This window comes from Poecilia formosa, unplaced genomic scaffold (genome assembly GCF_000485575.1).
Source record: "Poecilia formosa unplaced genomic scaffold, Poecilia_formosa-5.1.2 Scaffold464, whole genome shotgun sequence".
Taxonomy (NCBI): Eukaryota; Metazoa; Chordata; class Actinopteri; order Cyprinodontiformes; family Poeciliidae; genus Poecilia; species Poecilia formosa.
This window is the reverse complement of record NW_006800403.1, coordinates 15,131-28,565: the sequence shown is the minus strand read 5'-3', so window position 1 is coordinate 28,565 and position 13,435 is coordinate 15,131. Positions and strand designations below refer to the sequence as shown.

Here is a 13,435-nt window from a genome sequence, read left to right as displayed (position 1 = left end):
TGCACATGACAGGCAGCTGTTCGCACCAATCAGAGCCCACCAGCCTCGCGACGCCGAAAACGCACCTATTCGACCAATGGGGTTTGGTCTTTCTATCCACGTGCAGGTTTCGCGGCAAAAAAGATTTCGCGCGAAAAGCGACCAACAGCTTGTTTGGATGTCGATCAGCTGGGACAATAACAACAAAAACGGCCGAAAGCTGGGTCGCGAGGACACTTTTACAGATTGGCCGCGCCCAGTGGTGAGCGACCCGAGGACCTCAGCCTGCCGGTTTGATGAATGAACGTAGATTGTGGCTCTATCATTTCGCGTTATTTTTGCATGTTTTGTCGGACTACCTCCTGCGTGCCCCAACAAAACGAGGGGAATGAAGATATGCGGCTAAAGCTAACATGCTAACTCACCCTATACATCTATACGCAACTTAAATCTTGTACTTTCATCGAGACAGACGCCTGGTTTCACAAATATACAGACGGAGATTATTTCGGCGCGTGGCGATGCGTTTTGGTCTGTAGATATTTTATGCTGATAAGCTAACTTCTGTAGGCTGCACTAAAGTTTCTTTAGCTAAATAACTGAGCTCTGATTTCAAGATAAAATAAAATAATGTCACTGCAAGGTGGTTAATAGCTAGCTTAACTGCTGCCCGGTTCATTTAGTGAACTTGTGTGAGTCTTTGTTGTTGAGCTATAAGTTAGCTTGTTAGCAGGGCATCACAGTGGCCAGGCCGCGGCCGAACTCTGCTGACAGGAGGCTCGAAAACAAAAGATCCGCTCGCTCCTGAGCCAGCTCATTCATAAGCAGCGTTCATTACCTCCACCATAACATTTTAAAAATCTTTTTAATAACATTTCTGCCTTTGAGTCTGTAGGCGTGGTGCGCATTATGCGTTTAAGCAGCGATTCTCAGTTGCCAATTTTCCTGTTTGGCAGAACATCCTGTTTATCAGTTTCACCTCTGATCTACATTTGATTGATCAAATCAGTATTTCTAATTTAGATTTAAGTGACTAGATCAACATTTTAAAGAAGAAAGGAGCTTTGCTTTTGAAGAAACTCCTTTTAACAACACATACCCCTGAAAAGATTGCCCATTTTGCACCACAACATTCACAGGGCACTGCAAATGCCAGTAGGTGTTGATCCTCTTTCACAGCACGGCATCACAGTGTCCAGTGAGGGCCACCATGTCAGAAACTCTGATAACAGGGCAGACGTCGGAGGATCTGCTGGCAGATTTTGAGACGCTGCTGAACTCTGGGAGCATAGACCTGGGCGAGGAGCATCAGATAGTCATCATCACCAGCCCCAGCAACGAGGGGCTCCACCCGGCCGTCGCCCCGACCAGCACAGGGGAGATCCTGCTCTTCGCCACGCCACAGGGCCCCACCGACGTAGGGGTCCAGGACAAGAGGCGGCCTGTTCTGGGGAGGCCTCCGGTGAGAAGAAGGGGAGATGAGGGGAGGGCAGTGTGAGAGAGAGTGAAAGAGCAACAAGGGAAGTGGTTAAACAAGGGCTTTCAGATGTTCTGCAGTGCAGCAGAGCTCTTCCAAAACCTCAGCATCTGTTGCTTGAAAGCATCTTGTTTTGCACATCTGCATTCTTCCATGATACATCACCTCTACATCATCTAATACGACATAATAAACCTCCATTGTAACATGTTCTCTCCTCCACCTGTTTGTGGTTAGGTAAAGAGGAAGTTGGACCTGGACAGCGATCATCAGTATGTCAGTACCACACGACCAGCCACAGGCCAAGTCCCGCCCTCCACACCTGCTCCTCCTAGAGGTAGATTCATTTAAAAAAAAGAAAAAAAAAACCTCACAGCGGGAGGCATTCATATATGCGAGTGCTTCCAACACACACACACACACACACACACACACACACACACACACATATACGTCAACCTTTGTCATTGTTTTAAGAGCAGCTGATGCTTTATTTAAAACGTCCTCCATTGTTTTCTGCCAGGTTCAGTAGTTAAAGGTACTAACGGCAGCTTTTCTCTGCATTCAGATCACATCCAGTGACATGCAAGTTTCCATTCCCCTCACCCTCAAACTTCTATTCATAAACTATGACACGTTGTATCAAGGTTTTATATGATTGACATAAAAATATGATATGGGGAATAAAATTGTGTTGACCTCCCTTTACTCAAAAAACACAACACAAGCATTTGCTTTCTAAGTAGTAAGTTATGTCTGCCTGTGTGCAATTTATTTGAGCTTTGTTCATTGAGACGCTAGATCTCATTTACAAGAGAGAAATGTTTTTATGAAAATAAACAAAATTACAAACACAATGCAAGTAGTTAAGAACTATGTCTCAGTTAAATAAAAACAAGCGCAAATTAAAAAAAAAGTTTTCTCTTTTTGTATTAGATCAGAGCAGAGTAAGAAAATGCTTTAGTACAACTTCAGACTGTGCTAATGAAATACTGAAAGTATAAATTTGGCTGTTCTGTGAAGGCCTCAGAGGTTTGTTAGAGAACAAATAGCATCACCAAAACAAGAAATAGGCTTAAATGATAAACTTTTGCTGGGTGATGCATTTTCTCATCACTTTTTGTGATAAATGGTAATATTGTTGTTATGAGATAATTTTCTAGTAATATAACAGTAATGGCATAATAATGTAAGCTTGCCCTCTCAGAGATCAATAAACTTTAAATTCTAACAAACATTTAACACTGGAACTGGAAGAAATTTTAAATATCTTAAATAAATAAAACAGAAACAATACGTAAAATGGATTATAAAGTTTCTGTAAACAAATTTGTCCTTCAAAAAAGGACTACTGTAACTCCCTGTTCATCGGAGTCCACCAAAAACACCTTCAGAGGCTTCAGTACATTCAAAACAGTGCTGCCAGGATCCTAGTGAGAGCTCGTAAATTTGATCACATTACACCAACTCTTTATGAGCTTCACTGACTTCCTGTAAATTATAGGATTCAGTATAAAATTGCACTTATCACCCATCACTGTCTACATGGAACCTCACCGGATTACCTGAAGGACCTCCTTACTTCACATTCAACTTCTAGACCCCTATGATCCCATTCCAGCAATCTTCTCCACTTTCCTCGATCAAGACTAAGGACTATGGGTGATCGAGCATTTGCTGTGGTTGCTCCTTGTCTTTGGAACTCTCTCCCGGACTATTTGAGAGCCCCGCAATCATTGTCCGATTTTAAAACTGGCTTGAAAACTTTCCTCTTTAGACAAGCCTTCTCCACTTTTATTTGACAGTCTTTTTTTAATTGTTTTTGATTGTTGATTTTATGTTTTTAGATGAACCATGTAGCACTTTGAGATTTTTATTAATGAAAAGTGCATTATAAATTAAATGTATTATTATTATTATTATTATTACTAGTTGAGACCAAAGTACCAGACTGAAGACTTTTATCATCCAGTTTTTGATAGAAAGAAAGAAAAGAGAAAAACAATAAATCATGCAAATGGAAATTATTGAACTCAGTTTAATTTATCCTGTGATTCATTGATTTATTGATTTATTTCTTATTGCGACAGGCCTAATAAAGACACAAATCCACTGAACCACTGTTCAATCTGTCATCCTATCATGGAAATATGGAGTAAGGCAACCCTGTCAGGACATGACTGCTGTTTGGGTGTGAGAATCTGTCGACAGGAATGCAGTTTAGTGAAGCTATCCACAAATTTGACTGTTATAAATGGGCAGTAAAGAAGACACAAGATATTTTTTCAAGAAAGTCCAAAGAAATCCTTTGTGTAATTTGCCACAAGACGGGTAGGGAAGATGGCAAACATATAATTGGAACATATTTTAATGTTATTGCATGGTGATGAAAGATTATTGCACACATGGTGAATCACTGTGGTGGCTCCACCATGTGCTTTTCTACCGTGGAAACAGGAAGGTGGTCAGAGTCGATGAAGGACAGAAAACAGGGACGTCAATTCTGTTGAAATAACTTTATATGTCCCCGAGTGGCAATTTCAAGCCACAAGTTGTACAGACAGACTGAAGCCAACAGAATTCATAAAATTCACACATATTTTATGTGACTGACTGTGTACAGTGTGAAGTAATGTGAAGTAATTCTGTAGCCAGTCAGATTAAAACTTATTTACATGATAGAATGGTCAAGCCAAAGCCCAGACCTACATGACGGAAAACAAAAACAGCAAAATTAAGATAATTAGGAAATGAGATTTAAAGAAATGGTTCAAACATTTTCAGTACTTTGGTAATTGTTGGGTTATAATGGATAATAAACGTGTTTTTATATGAAATTTGACACTCATGAAAGGAAAAAATACCCATGAAAGGACTAAATGAGTAACACACAGAATTAAACAGAGAGAACAATCCAAGCCCAGTATGATCAGAAGATTAGATTAGAGAAAGATCACTCAAATATAACCTAAACTGAGACAGCCTGAATCAAGAGGGCAGCCTTACCTGCAAATAAAACGGTAGTTACAGTTTTTCAGTTTGTAGATTAAACACCTCTTGGTGTTTTCTGTTGATATTGTTGCGTATATAGTCGACTCATTCATTTATACACAGCAAATCACCTGGAACAAGCTGCTTCTAGGTTATTGCAAAAAAAAGACAACTTTGGCTTCAATCATCATATCTCAAAATTAGCACAGATGAGACGTTGCAATGTATTTTACAACTTAAGTACAACCAAAGCAGTTTCCCAATTTTTCATGTTAAAAATCTAAAACTCAAGACTGTGGAGGAGATTAAATATTTAGGCATGGTTTATGAGTCCGACATCTTCAAATCATAAATCTGTAATGTTGTAAACCTGTAAATCTTTTAGACAAGTCAGAAAAATTGATTCTAAATACTTTTTTATTTAGATTTTGTAAAAGCTTAATTATTACTTTTCAATCTGTGTCGTAATCATATTGTCCACTTAACCAAATAACACATTAGTTGAAGTTGGAGGATGATAGTGCAGTATGTTTTTAATGGCTTACCACATGAACAAACTTCTATGTGATTTTTAAATTGTATTTCTTATGTAAAGAAAACATCACAATTGTGAATTTATTTTTTTTTTGACATTAGAATACTAACAGCAAAAAAAACATTAGTAAAATAGCTGTGTATACTAGCAGAATACACAGATATTGTTGATGGCTCTTTGGGCGTCTTTCAGCAATGGCTCCTACTTCTCCGACTTACCAGTAGGGCTTTTTCAGTTCAACTATTTGTGGTTTTAAGGTCATTTGTTTATTTCTAATCGGCCATTTCCTTCATGCCAAACAGGATGAGTCTACAATCCCTCAGTCAGAAGTAATGAGGCGCTCTTCCTCTGTTTCCTCAGTGCGCACTGTTGGCCTGTAAGGCCAGTACCATCAGTCAGTACCATCCTGACCTTTACTCCAGCACCATGTCAGAAGGGGAAAACGGTTGTGCTGATCAGATTGTCTGACTTTGTGTTAAAGCTGCAGTGAAGTGACATTGTTCCTGCACAACGCAGCCAAAGAGGAACCTGTTTCAGTGAAACCCAAAGGACGACGTAGAAAGAAGCTCTTGTTGTTTTATCTTGTTTCACTTTGTCCCAGGCGCCTGCATTTAACTTCCTGTCTCTGCTGGAGAAGAATATCCAGACATCTTCCACTTGTTTTGTCCCGTCCATCCATCCATTTTCTGTACACCCTTGTCCCTCAGTGGGGTCGGGAGGGTTGCTGGTGCCTATCTCCAGCTAACGTTCCGGGCGAGAGGCGGGGTACACCCTGGACAGGTCGCCAGTCTGTCGCTTGTTTTGTCCCCTGATCAGTTTTAGCTTTTTTTTTTGTTGTTGTTTTATTTTTCCAGTTGTGCGATAATGTTTCCATTCTTGGATGATGGGCTGAGCAGTGCTCCTTCAGATATCTGCTTTAACTCCTCTGCTCTTTTTTAGGCAACTCCAAAAGCAGGAGGTTGAGTATGGTACAGGGAATTCTGGGTAAATACAATCAAAACGAACACATCAGTCTATCTTGTCAGTATTTAGCCATTTGTGGTCTTTAGCCAAAGACAAAAGAGAAATCTGACAACAGCTAAAATTTGACATCACTCCTTTTTTTATTTTTTTTTTATATACATTTTGTAAAGAAGGAAAGTTGTTCTCAGTTTCTTCTTTGGAGGTTTTCATGTCATTTCCTTCAGTGTTTCTTGGTGCAGCACTCCCACAGGACTGAGGAGGAACAGGTTTTCAAACACTTTGGTTTATTTGACACAGCAGCTGAAAATCGAACAAATGTTATAATTTTGGTTCCAAATCAAACCGAGTCTTCTGGACTATCAGATGTGAAAACATCCTTAATCTTCATCTTGTTGTTTAATCACTAATGTTTCTTCAGAGGCCTTCACAGAACAACTGGATTTATACTGAGATGAAACTACTCACAAATATGATGTTATTGGTAATTACATGACTTCTGTAGACAATCCATTGCCCTGGATTTTATTAGTGATGTCAGAACAATGAAGCCAAATATTCCTTCCACATCATAGTTGTGTCCTACTTTGTGCTTAATAATTAAACAGGCAAATGTTTGAAGTTGTAATGTACCAGATGAAATGGGGTGCAGTACTATGGAAGAAGATTTTGCAAAATGTTGAACTCGAGAGCAGGAGCCCTATAATGGAGGTTCAGTTTGCAGAACATTAAATAAACCAGGAGCCTCTGTTAATCCTGAGCATCCTCTTCATCAGACTTCCCTCTTCATAGAAAAGTCAGAGCCTTTTTCAAATTATCTGTAACACAGACTGCTACAAGAGATCCTTTCTGCCCACAGCCATCACTATCAGAATCTTAAATGAATATGAGTTGCTGCAACGTTTAATTTCCCTTTGACTTGTTTTTTGAATGAATTTGAATTCTACAGGAAATGTAAACTCAGACATTCTTTGTTTTCTGCAAAGTTCCTCGAAGCTCGACGGAGAAGTCCCGATACGACACATCCCTAAACCTGACCACCAAGCGCTTCCTGAACCTGCTGTCGCAGTCAGCCGACGGCGTGGTGGACCTGAACTGGGCCTCCCAGGTCCTGGATGTCCAGAAGAGACGCATCTATGACATCACTAATGTCCTGGAGGGAATCCAGCTCATCTCCAAGAAGTCCAAGAACAACATCCAGTGGCTGTGAGTGTGAGAGCAAACCAGACTGCCGGGGTAACTTCTGAGTTTTAACCCAACTGTTGTTCTTCAGCGGCAACCGCATCGATACCAGCCTGGTGTCCCGGCACAAGGAGCTGCAGAGGGAGGTGTGTGACCTGACTGAGGCCGAGGAGCAGCTGGATGAACTCATCTCTAAATGCACTCTGCAGCTGCGGCTGCTCACCGAGGAACCACAGAACAAGAAATATCCTTTTACTCCTTCTAGTGAATGCTGTCTGAGTGACCGGGTTTGATTCATCAGTTGGTTGGATGGCTGTACACCTGCAGAAATATTCATACTTAGGCCTGTCACAACAACACATTTAGCTGGACAATAGATAGTTCCAGAAATTATTGAGATAAATATAGATTGAGATAGATTGTTATTTTGTTATTTTTGTTATTTTGAGACGATTTTCAACTAATTACGATAAAGGCATCTCTTGAAAGACAAAGCATGCATAATGATAAACAGTAACATATGCCTTTTTTTCTTTTGAGTTGTTCTGTATGGTTTGCTTATACAGTTTATTTTAACTTGAATGACCAATATGGAGTTCTTCTTTTGCACTGGGACAACACAGGAGGTGATTTTATTTGCATAAAGTAGAAGAAGGAACTTGGAAATGTAATTTGCAATTTAAATACGATGTTAAAATCCCGTCTTTATTCTGGTCATATGCAACAATTTCAACATTTTTTTGTACAACCATGTGGTGTAAATGACTAAAAGCTTTAGTCATTTTAGACTGCAACAATCAGAAAACAACATTGGAACATTGCAACCTGCAAACAGAAGTGTTAGCTCTTTAACAGCTGCGTCCAGCAGGCTGGGCTACGTGCGCTGTCAGGACCTGCGGCAGTCATTCGACTCCCCAGACCAGCTGGTCATGGTGGTCAGAGCTCCTCCAGAGACTCAGATGCAAGTCACAGAGCCCAGCGAGGTGAGGGCAGAGGAAACCTGCCTCAGTAGCTGCGTTTCCATTCACCCTATAAGTCCACAGTTTGACATTTTGAGCATAAATTCGCTTAATGAAATATTGGAATATTGACAAAGTTTGGACATGTTTGTAATGGAGCTGCAGTGTGTGAGTTCCTCCTGACTGAGCGGCGCTCCTTCATGTTGTCCGTCTCTCTCAGGGCTACCAGGTGTCGCTCAGGAGCACGCAGGGTCCCATAGACGTCTTCCTCTGTCCAGAGGACAGCTCAGGCGTGTGCAGCCCCGTGATGGGTGGCAGCCCTTCTCAAAGCAACTCCGACCCCCCCCACGCCCCATCCCCCACGCCACCCGCCGAGCAACTGCCACTGCTGGCCCGAACTGGAGCAGTGGCACTGGACGTGGGTGTGTCTTCTCCAGCGTCCACCTCATCCACGGTAACGGCGGCCTCCCAGCAGGAGGCTTCGCCGCTGGTGCTGGGTGGGGATGCAGGTGAGAGTTCACACTCAGACGTTTCTCACACACAAAAAGATAAAGACCAATAACGATGCCAACATGGCTGATCTCAGGAGAGGAAACTGTATAAGAGTGATGAAACAATCAAATCAAATTAAGACGAGCAGCGATTTGTGCTTTGCAAGGGGGAAAAGCCACATGTACTGCAGAGTTTACCCAGAGAATCAGGTGTTTGGTTAGTGAGTAGCAGCACACACACACACAGAGGGTTACTGCGGGGCGGGGCGGGGTGAATGAATGGTGTGTGAAAATATGAACGTACCATAACCACATGACCGCAATAAGGTTCCTTTCAACTAAATTTGTTTTTAATCAAACTGAATGCATATTTAAGTTAACATCAGTTCCTATTCGTTTTTCATGTCTCTTTCAGGTCGTAGTGACAGAAGTAACCACAGTGGAAATGCTGTGAAATTGAAAATAAAAAACAAAAATAAAATTATAAGGTGTTCTGTTGGACCTAAATAGATCAGAAATCACATATAAAAAGAGCATGGGAAACCCTGTTTTTCATTGGTTTTAGCTATCGTCTGCTGAAATGTTGCTCCAGTAATTAACTAGATAAGTGTAAAGACAGACTAAATTCCAGTGCCTACATCGCATGTTTGACAGGATTTTTTTCGTTCTTTTTTTTTTTACTGTTGACATGTTTGGTTATCTCAGAAGTTGATCAATCTCTCAGCAGGAACGACCGGTTTCACCACAGTGCTTAAACAAAACTCTAGCATCTTTTGTGGTTGGCTGCGTTCCCGCGCCATTGTCTTTTTTTTTTTTTTCACACCTCTCGCTTTCGTCAACAGAATCTCTCCTGGGGGGAGACCTGTTCTCCAGCCTGGGGGACATCAGCCACTTCGACCTGTCGCCTCTCTCGTCCTCGGACCTACTGAACGGAGAAGGCCTTCCTCTCCCGTTGGACAGTTTCATCAACCTCTCCCCTCCCTATAGACACGACTACCACTTTGGACTGGAGGACCATGAAGGAATCAGCGAACTGTTCGACTGTGACTTTGAGGACTTGTCGCACGTTTTGGGTGACGGGTAGACGGAGAAAAGACAACTTAAATCGTTCCCAATGTAGGACTTTACCTTTCTGCTGAAGGAGAGCTGTGAACCAATATTTCACAGTCCAATCTTAGTTTTCCTTCCCTTTGGGCTCTGGGAAATTGCCTAGTTATGTAATTTTAAATTTGCCCTTAATTGTACATACCAATGTGAGCACTTCTCTGTGGCTATTTTTTTAAATTTTGACCAGGATTTCAGCTTTAGTATGGCTATTTAAATTATTTATATAAGTTTATTCTGATATTTTGTACCACGTTGTTGGTTTTGGATGTATTATCCAAGTAGACATTGGGCAGAGGGGGATTGGAGTTTGCATGTGCAACAACATGACGTCTAGGATCGGTTCCTGGGAACACTGATTCCAGATGTTTGAGATTGCCTCAGTGTTTCTCTGAAAGGCCTTCAGGTTGAGGAGTTTTGACTGTCAAAGGAAGATTGACGGCCTAGAAAGCATCCTGGAGATTTTCAGAATGAGAATCAGCAGAAAAGCACAAAGTAATTACAACGTTGGAAGATTCTCCAAACACTGGAATCCTGTAAAACTAGATCATGATGTATCTACGAGATGTTTTTAAAGTCAGAGCCCCCGACGGGATTTTTTATCCACTCTTCCTGAAGTACTCTTCTCTGATTACATTGTAAGAATCAGCTTTCTTAGAATTGACCAGTTTTGAGGACTTCTCTAGAGGATAAATAGTGTCGGTGTGTGGGGAAACCAAGTGGTGACAGATGAGGAGGAATTTCTTAGCATCCTGGTAAAAAGAAGTTCAAATAGACCCAAAATAAACCCATCATTTATTCTTGTGGCATAATCTCAAAACTGAAAAGTTTAGAAAAACAAGATCTTTATTTTGTTAAGAAATAATTGCATTCTAGTTAAGAAGTGTGAATTTCAACATGGCGACACCCATCCATTGCATTAGCTCTGACAAACATTTTAAGCTTTACTTTCCACAAACACCACTTTAAATTTCTTCATCACATCATTCCAGGCTCTACATGTAACACTGATTTAAGATGCATTCTTCCACCTGTGTTCTGTAAACATGTTTCCCTCACATCTCACTACTGTAGATGTGAGGAGTGGCCATATTGAAATGCAAAGTCCACCCTACAAGTTATAACTAAGGGCAGTCGTAGTTGCTCAGTTTCCCCAGTGGGAAATCCAATTTCAGAGGGCAATCGGGGCTGTTTTTTCTGACTGGGAAGACAGAATTTTCCAGTTTTTAGTGCATCTGTAATGCAGGATTAGCCCACGGGTTTTCTAACAGATTGAGGTCTGGCCATTGAAAAGGCTGATATTGTGTCTGGTGAACCATTCCCATGTTGATTGGATCTGATGTTTGGGGTTATCAGATTCTGACTGATTTTCCTTTCACTGCGAGTCCATTAGTTCTTTATTATTCTTAATACTCTGTTTTTTACTCTAACTATATCCATATTGTCAGGCACACAGCATCACAGACTGTACTAGATTTTTCTTTCTTGTGGAAAAGCGCCATCCTTTGCTCCTTTGAGATGATAATGTTGGTGTAGATTTCCAGTCATCACTGACAAAGCAGAAGGCAACTGGTCTTCTTCTGCTGTTTCACCTCTCATCCATAAAGCTTCATCCAAAAAGCTTCTGAACATTGTTGGAAGTAACTGTAGTCAGAACTCTCACAACAATATGACTAAGGTTGTAAATGTGGCAATTAGGACACAAATCTCTAGCTACGCTTAAAATTTACCATATTGCACAATTTGACATCTAGAAAATAAATGTGCAATTTCCAATTTTGTAAAAGCATTTTTTTTTTAATCAAATGTTTTGGTGCTAGGATGGCGCTAGGGTTTTTGGCCGTATAAAATTTGGTTTAATTTGCAAAACTGCAACAGAAACACTATTTCATCCTCAAATGATCCTTGACCGGATGCTGCCACTGGCGCAAACCACGAAGAAGGAAGCAGTTGGAGGGTGATGGCGCATGAATTATTGTTCATGAGTGATTTTTAATTCCATTTTTTATTTAATGAAAGCACTGCAATTGCAAAATTGTGTTTTTTTGACATTAGCGGAATACCAACAAAGTTTTACTCACATTTAAAATGGAAACACAGCTACTGGTGCTTCCCCTCCGCCCAGCTAAATGTTTGGATTATTTTTGCTTTTGAGATTATCTCATTTTATGATTTCTAAATATTTTTACGCCTTATGATCAACTGTTTACCAACCCACTGATATTATTCTTGTGTAGGCACTTCAGGAGGTAGCAACAAACCACAATGAACTGTAAGCGGTAGAATGCTATCGTGGGGTCAGCGTTGACGTTTTGTATCAGGTCAAAAGTGAAGATGAAGGAGTGAATAACAAGTTTGTCAGGGTCGCTTGTTTATTGAACTATGATCTGAAAGGGATTTCAGTCTCATCAGACCAAACCAAATGATTCCAGATTAAATTCAAGTAGAATTTTAGCAAACTTCATATCTCTTATCACGGTAGGACATTTCTCCCAAACAGCTGGTTAAATGGCATATAATGGTTGTTATGGCAACTTGGAGATGCCAGATTTTGCCCCTGTTGTCTGAACAGTGAGCTTTACCCTTTTTGACCATCCTTCTCACTGTGGGACATACTAGTGTCAAAACATAATGGGAATGTATAAATTCAAAACAATTGTGCTTCTGTAGATTATGTTAAAACAGCGACTTTTTCCTCTACATAATAAATTCTCTGAATTTAAAGGTAGGGTACTTAATTTTTTTAGATGAGATTATGCTGCTGCAATAAAAGATTTAAGTAAATTGTTTTTTTGTTTTGTTTTTTTTTTTTTTACCAGCAATGCCAAGAAGTTTGTTTCCATGTGTGCAGACTGCTGCGGCTTTGAGAAGAAGTTAATCCTGATCAGACTTACTCAGTCCTCACGGCATTCAGCCGCAGTCTCAGGTGTTTGGAGCAGAGTGAAGTCTTAACTCAAACATGTGAACAGGTGTGTTTCTAGAAGGGTTTTGTGTAGGTTCTGGTGTGTTTTATTTTCCTTTACATGTCTAGCAGAAGATTCAGATGTTAGACGTTCACGTGCTGGAAGACATGGAGCTTTAATCTCAATCTCAAAGTTTACACAGTGGACTGCGGATCACACTGCGTTGTTGCAGGTGTTAGGAAAGATTAGGTAGAAGTTTTAGATTTGGGGAAAAAGGAAAGCAGAAACAAGGATGTCCTGTTGTTTTTCAGCAAATGCACTTCAGATCGCCTCAGTATTGCTCATGCCTTAAATCAGTTACCTATCAGGTAGAAGGGAGTCAGTCATCTTCATCTTGACTGAAACCCTTCATTCATGTTTTTTTCTGCTTCAATTGCATCAACCTGCATCTTCATATTTGATTACAAAGCTTGGAGAAACTGTCCGCTTTCAGTTTAGATCAGCAATAAGGCATTTTCTCCATATATCAGATGTTTCTCATGCAATGTTGTACATGTAAAGTCTTTGTCTTAAATTATGTAAGCTAACCATTTTATTTGAATTTTTTTTGCTTTCGTAAGCATTGGACTTTGATGTGTGTGGGTGTTTGTGTTTATATTTATTTTTTGTTCTGGAAAAGGGTTTAGGAGGGATAAAGATACAGGTAAATTTCATTCTGTCTGGCTGGTAGAGACTTTATTTCAAATATTATCCCCCGAATTGTGACATTTTTGTAAACCTCAACCTTGTTTTGTGCATATTTATAAGTTAATGTTTTTTCCCTGTCCTATTTAAATACATACTGTATTTCTCCA

At 40.3% G+C, this 13,435-nt stretch overlaps 1 protein-coding gene across 1 annotated transcript; it reads left to right on the top strand.

Annotated features, from left to right (window-relative positions):
* Window positions 1-8: 8 nt before the first annotated feature.
* Window positions 9-13,435, top strand: e2f1 (E2F transcription factor 1). Its single transcript, XM_016664059.1, has 8 exons — window positions 9-285; window positions 1,159-1,441; window positions 1,694-1,793; window positions 6,929-7,148; window positions 7,216-7,368; window positions 7,993-8,107; window positions 8,304-8,592; window positions 9,417-13,435. Exons 2-8 carry the CDS (start codon window positions 1,190-1,192, stop codon window positions 9,656-9,658), a joined length of 1,371 nt encoding a protein of 456 aa, XP_016519545.1. The 5' UTR covers window positions 9-285; window positions 1,159-1,189; the 3' UTR covers window positions 9,659-13,435.

Coding starts and splice junctions, on each gene's coding strand:
- e2f1 (XM_016664059.1), top strand. CDS start 1,190: ATGTCAGAAACTCTGATAACAGGGCAGACGTCGGAGGATCTGCTGGCA. Junction 7,149..7,215: donor AAGAACAACATCCAGTGGCT/GTGAGTGTGAGA, acceptor GTTGTTCTTCAG/CGGCAACCGCATCGATACCA. Junction 8,593..9,416: donor GGTGCTGGGTGGGGATGCAG/GTGAGAGTTCAC, acceptor TTTCGTCAACAG/AATCTCTCCTGGGGGGAGAC.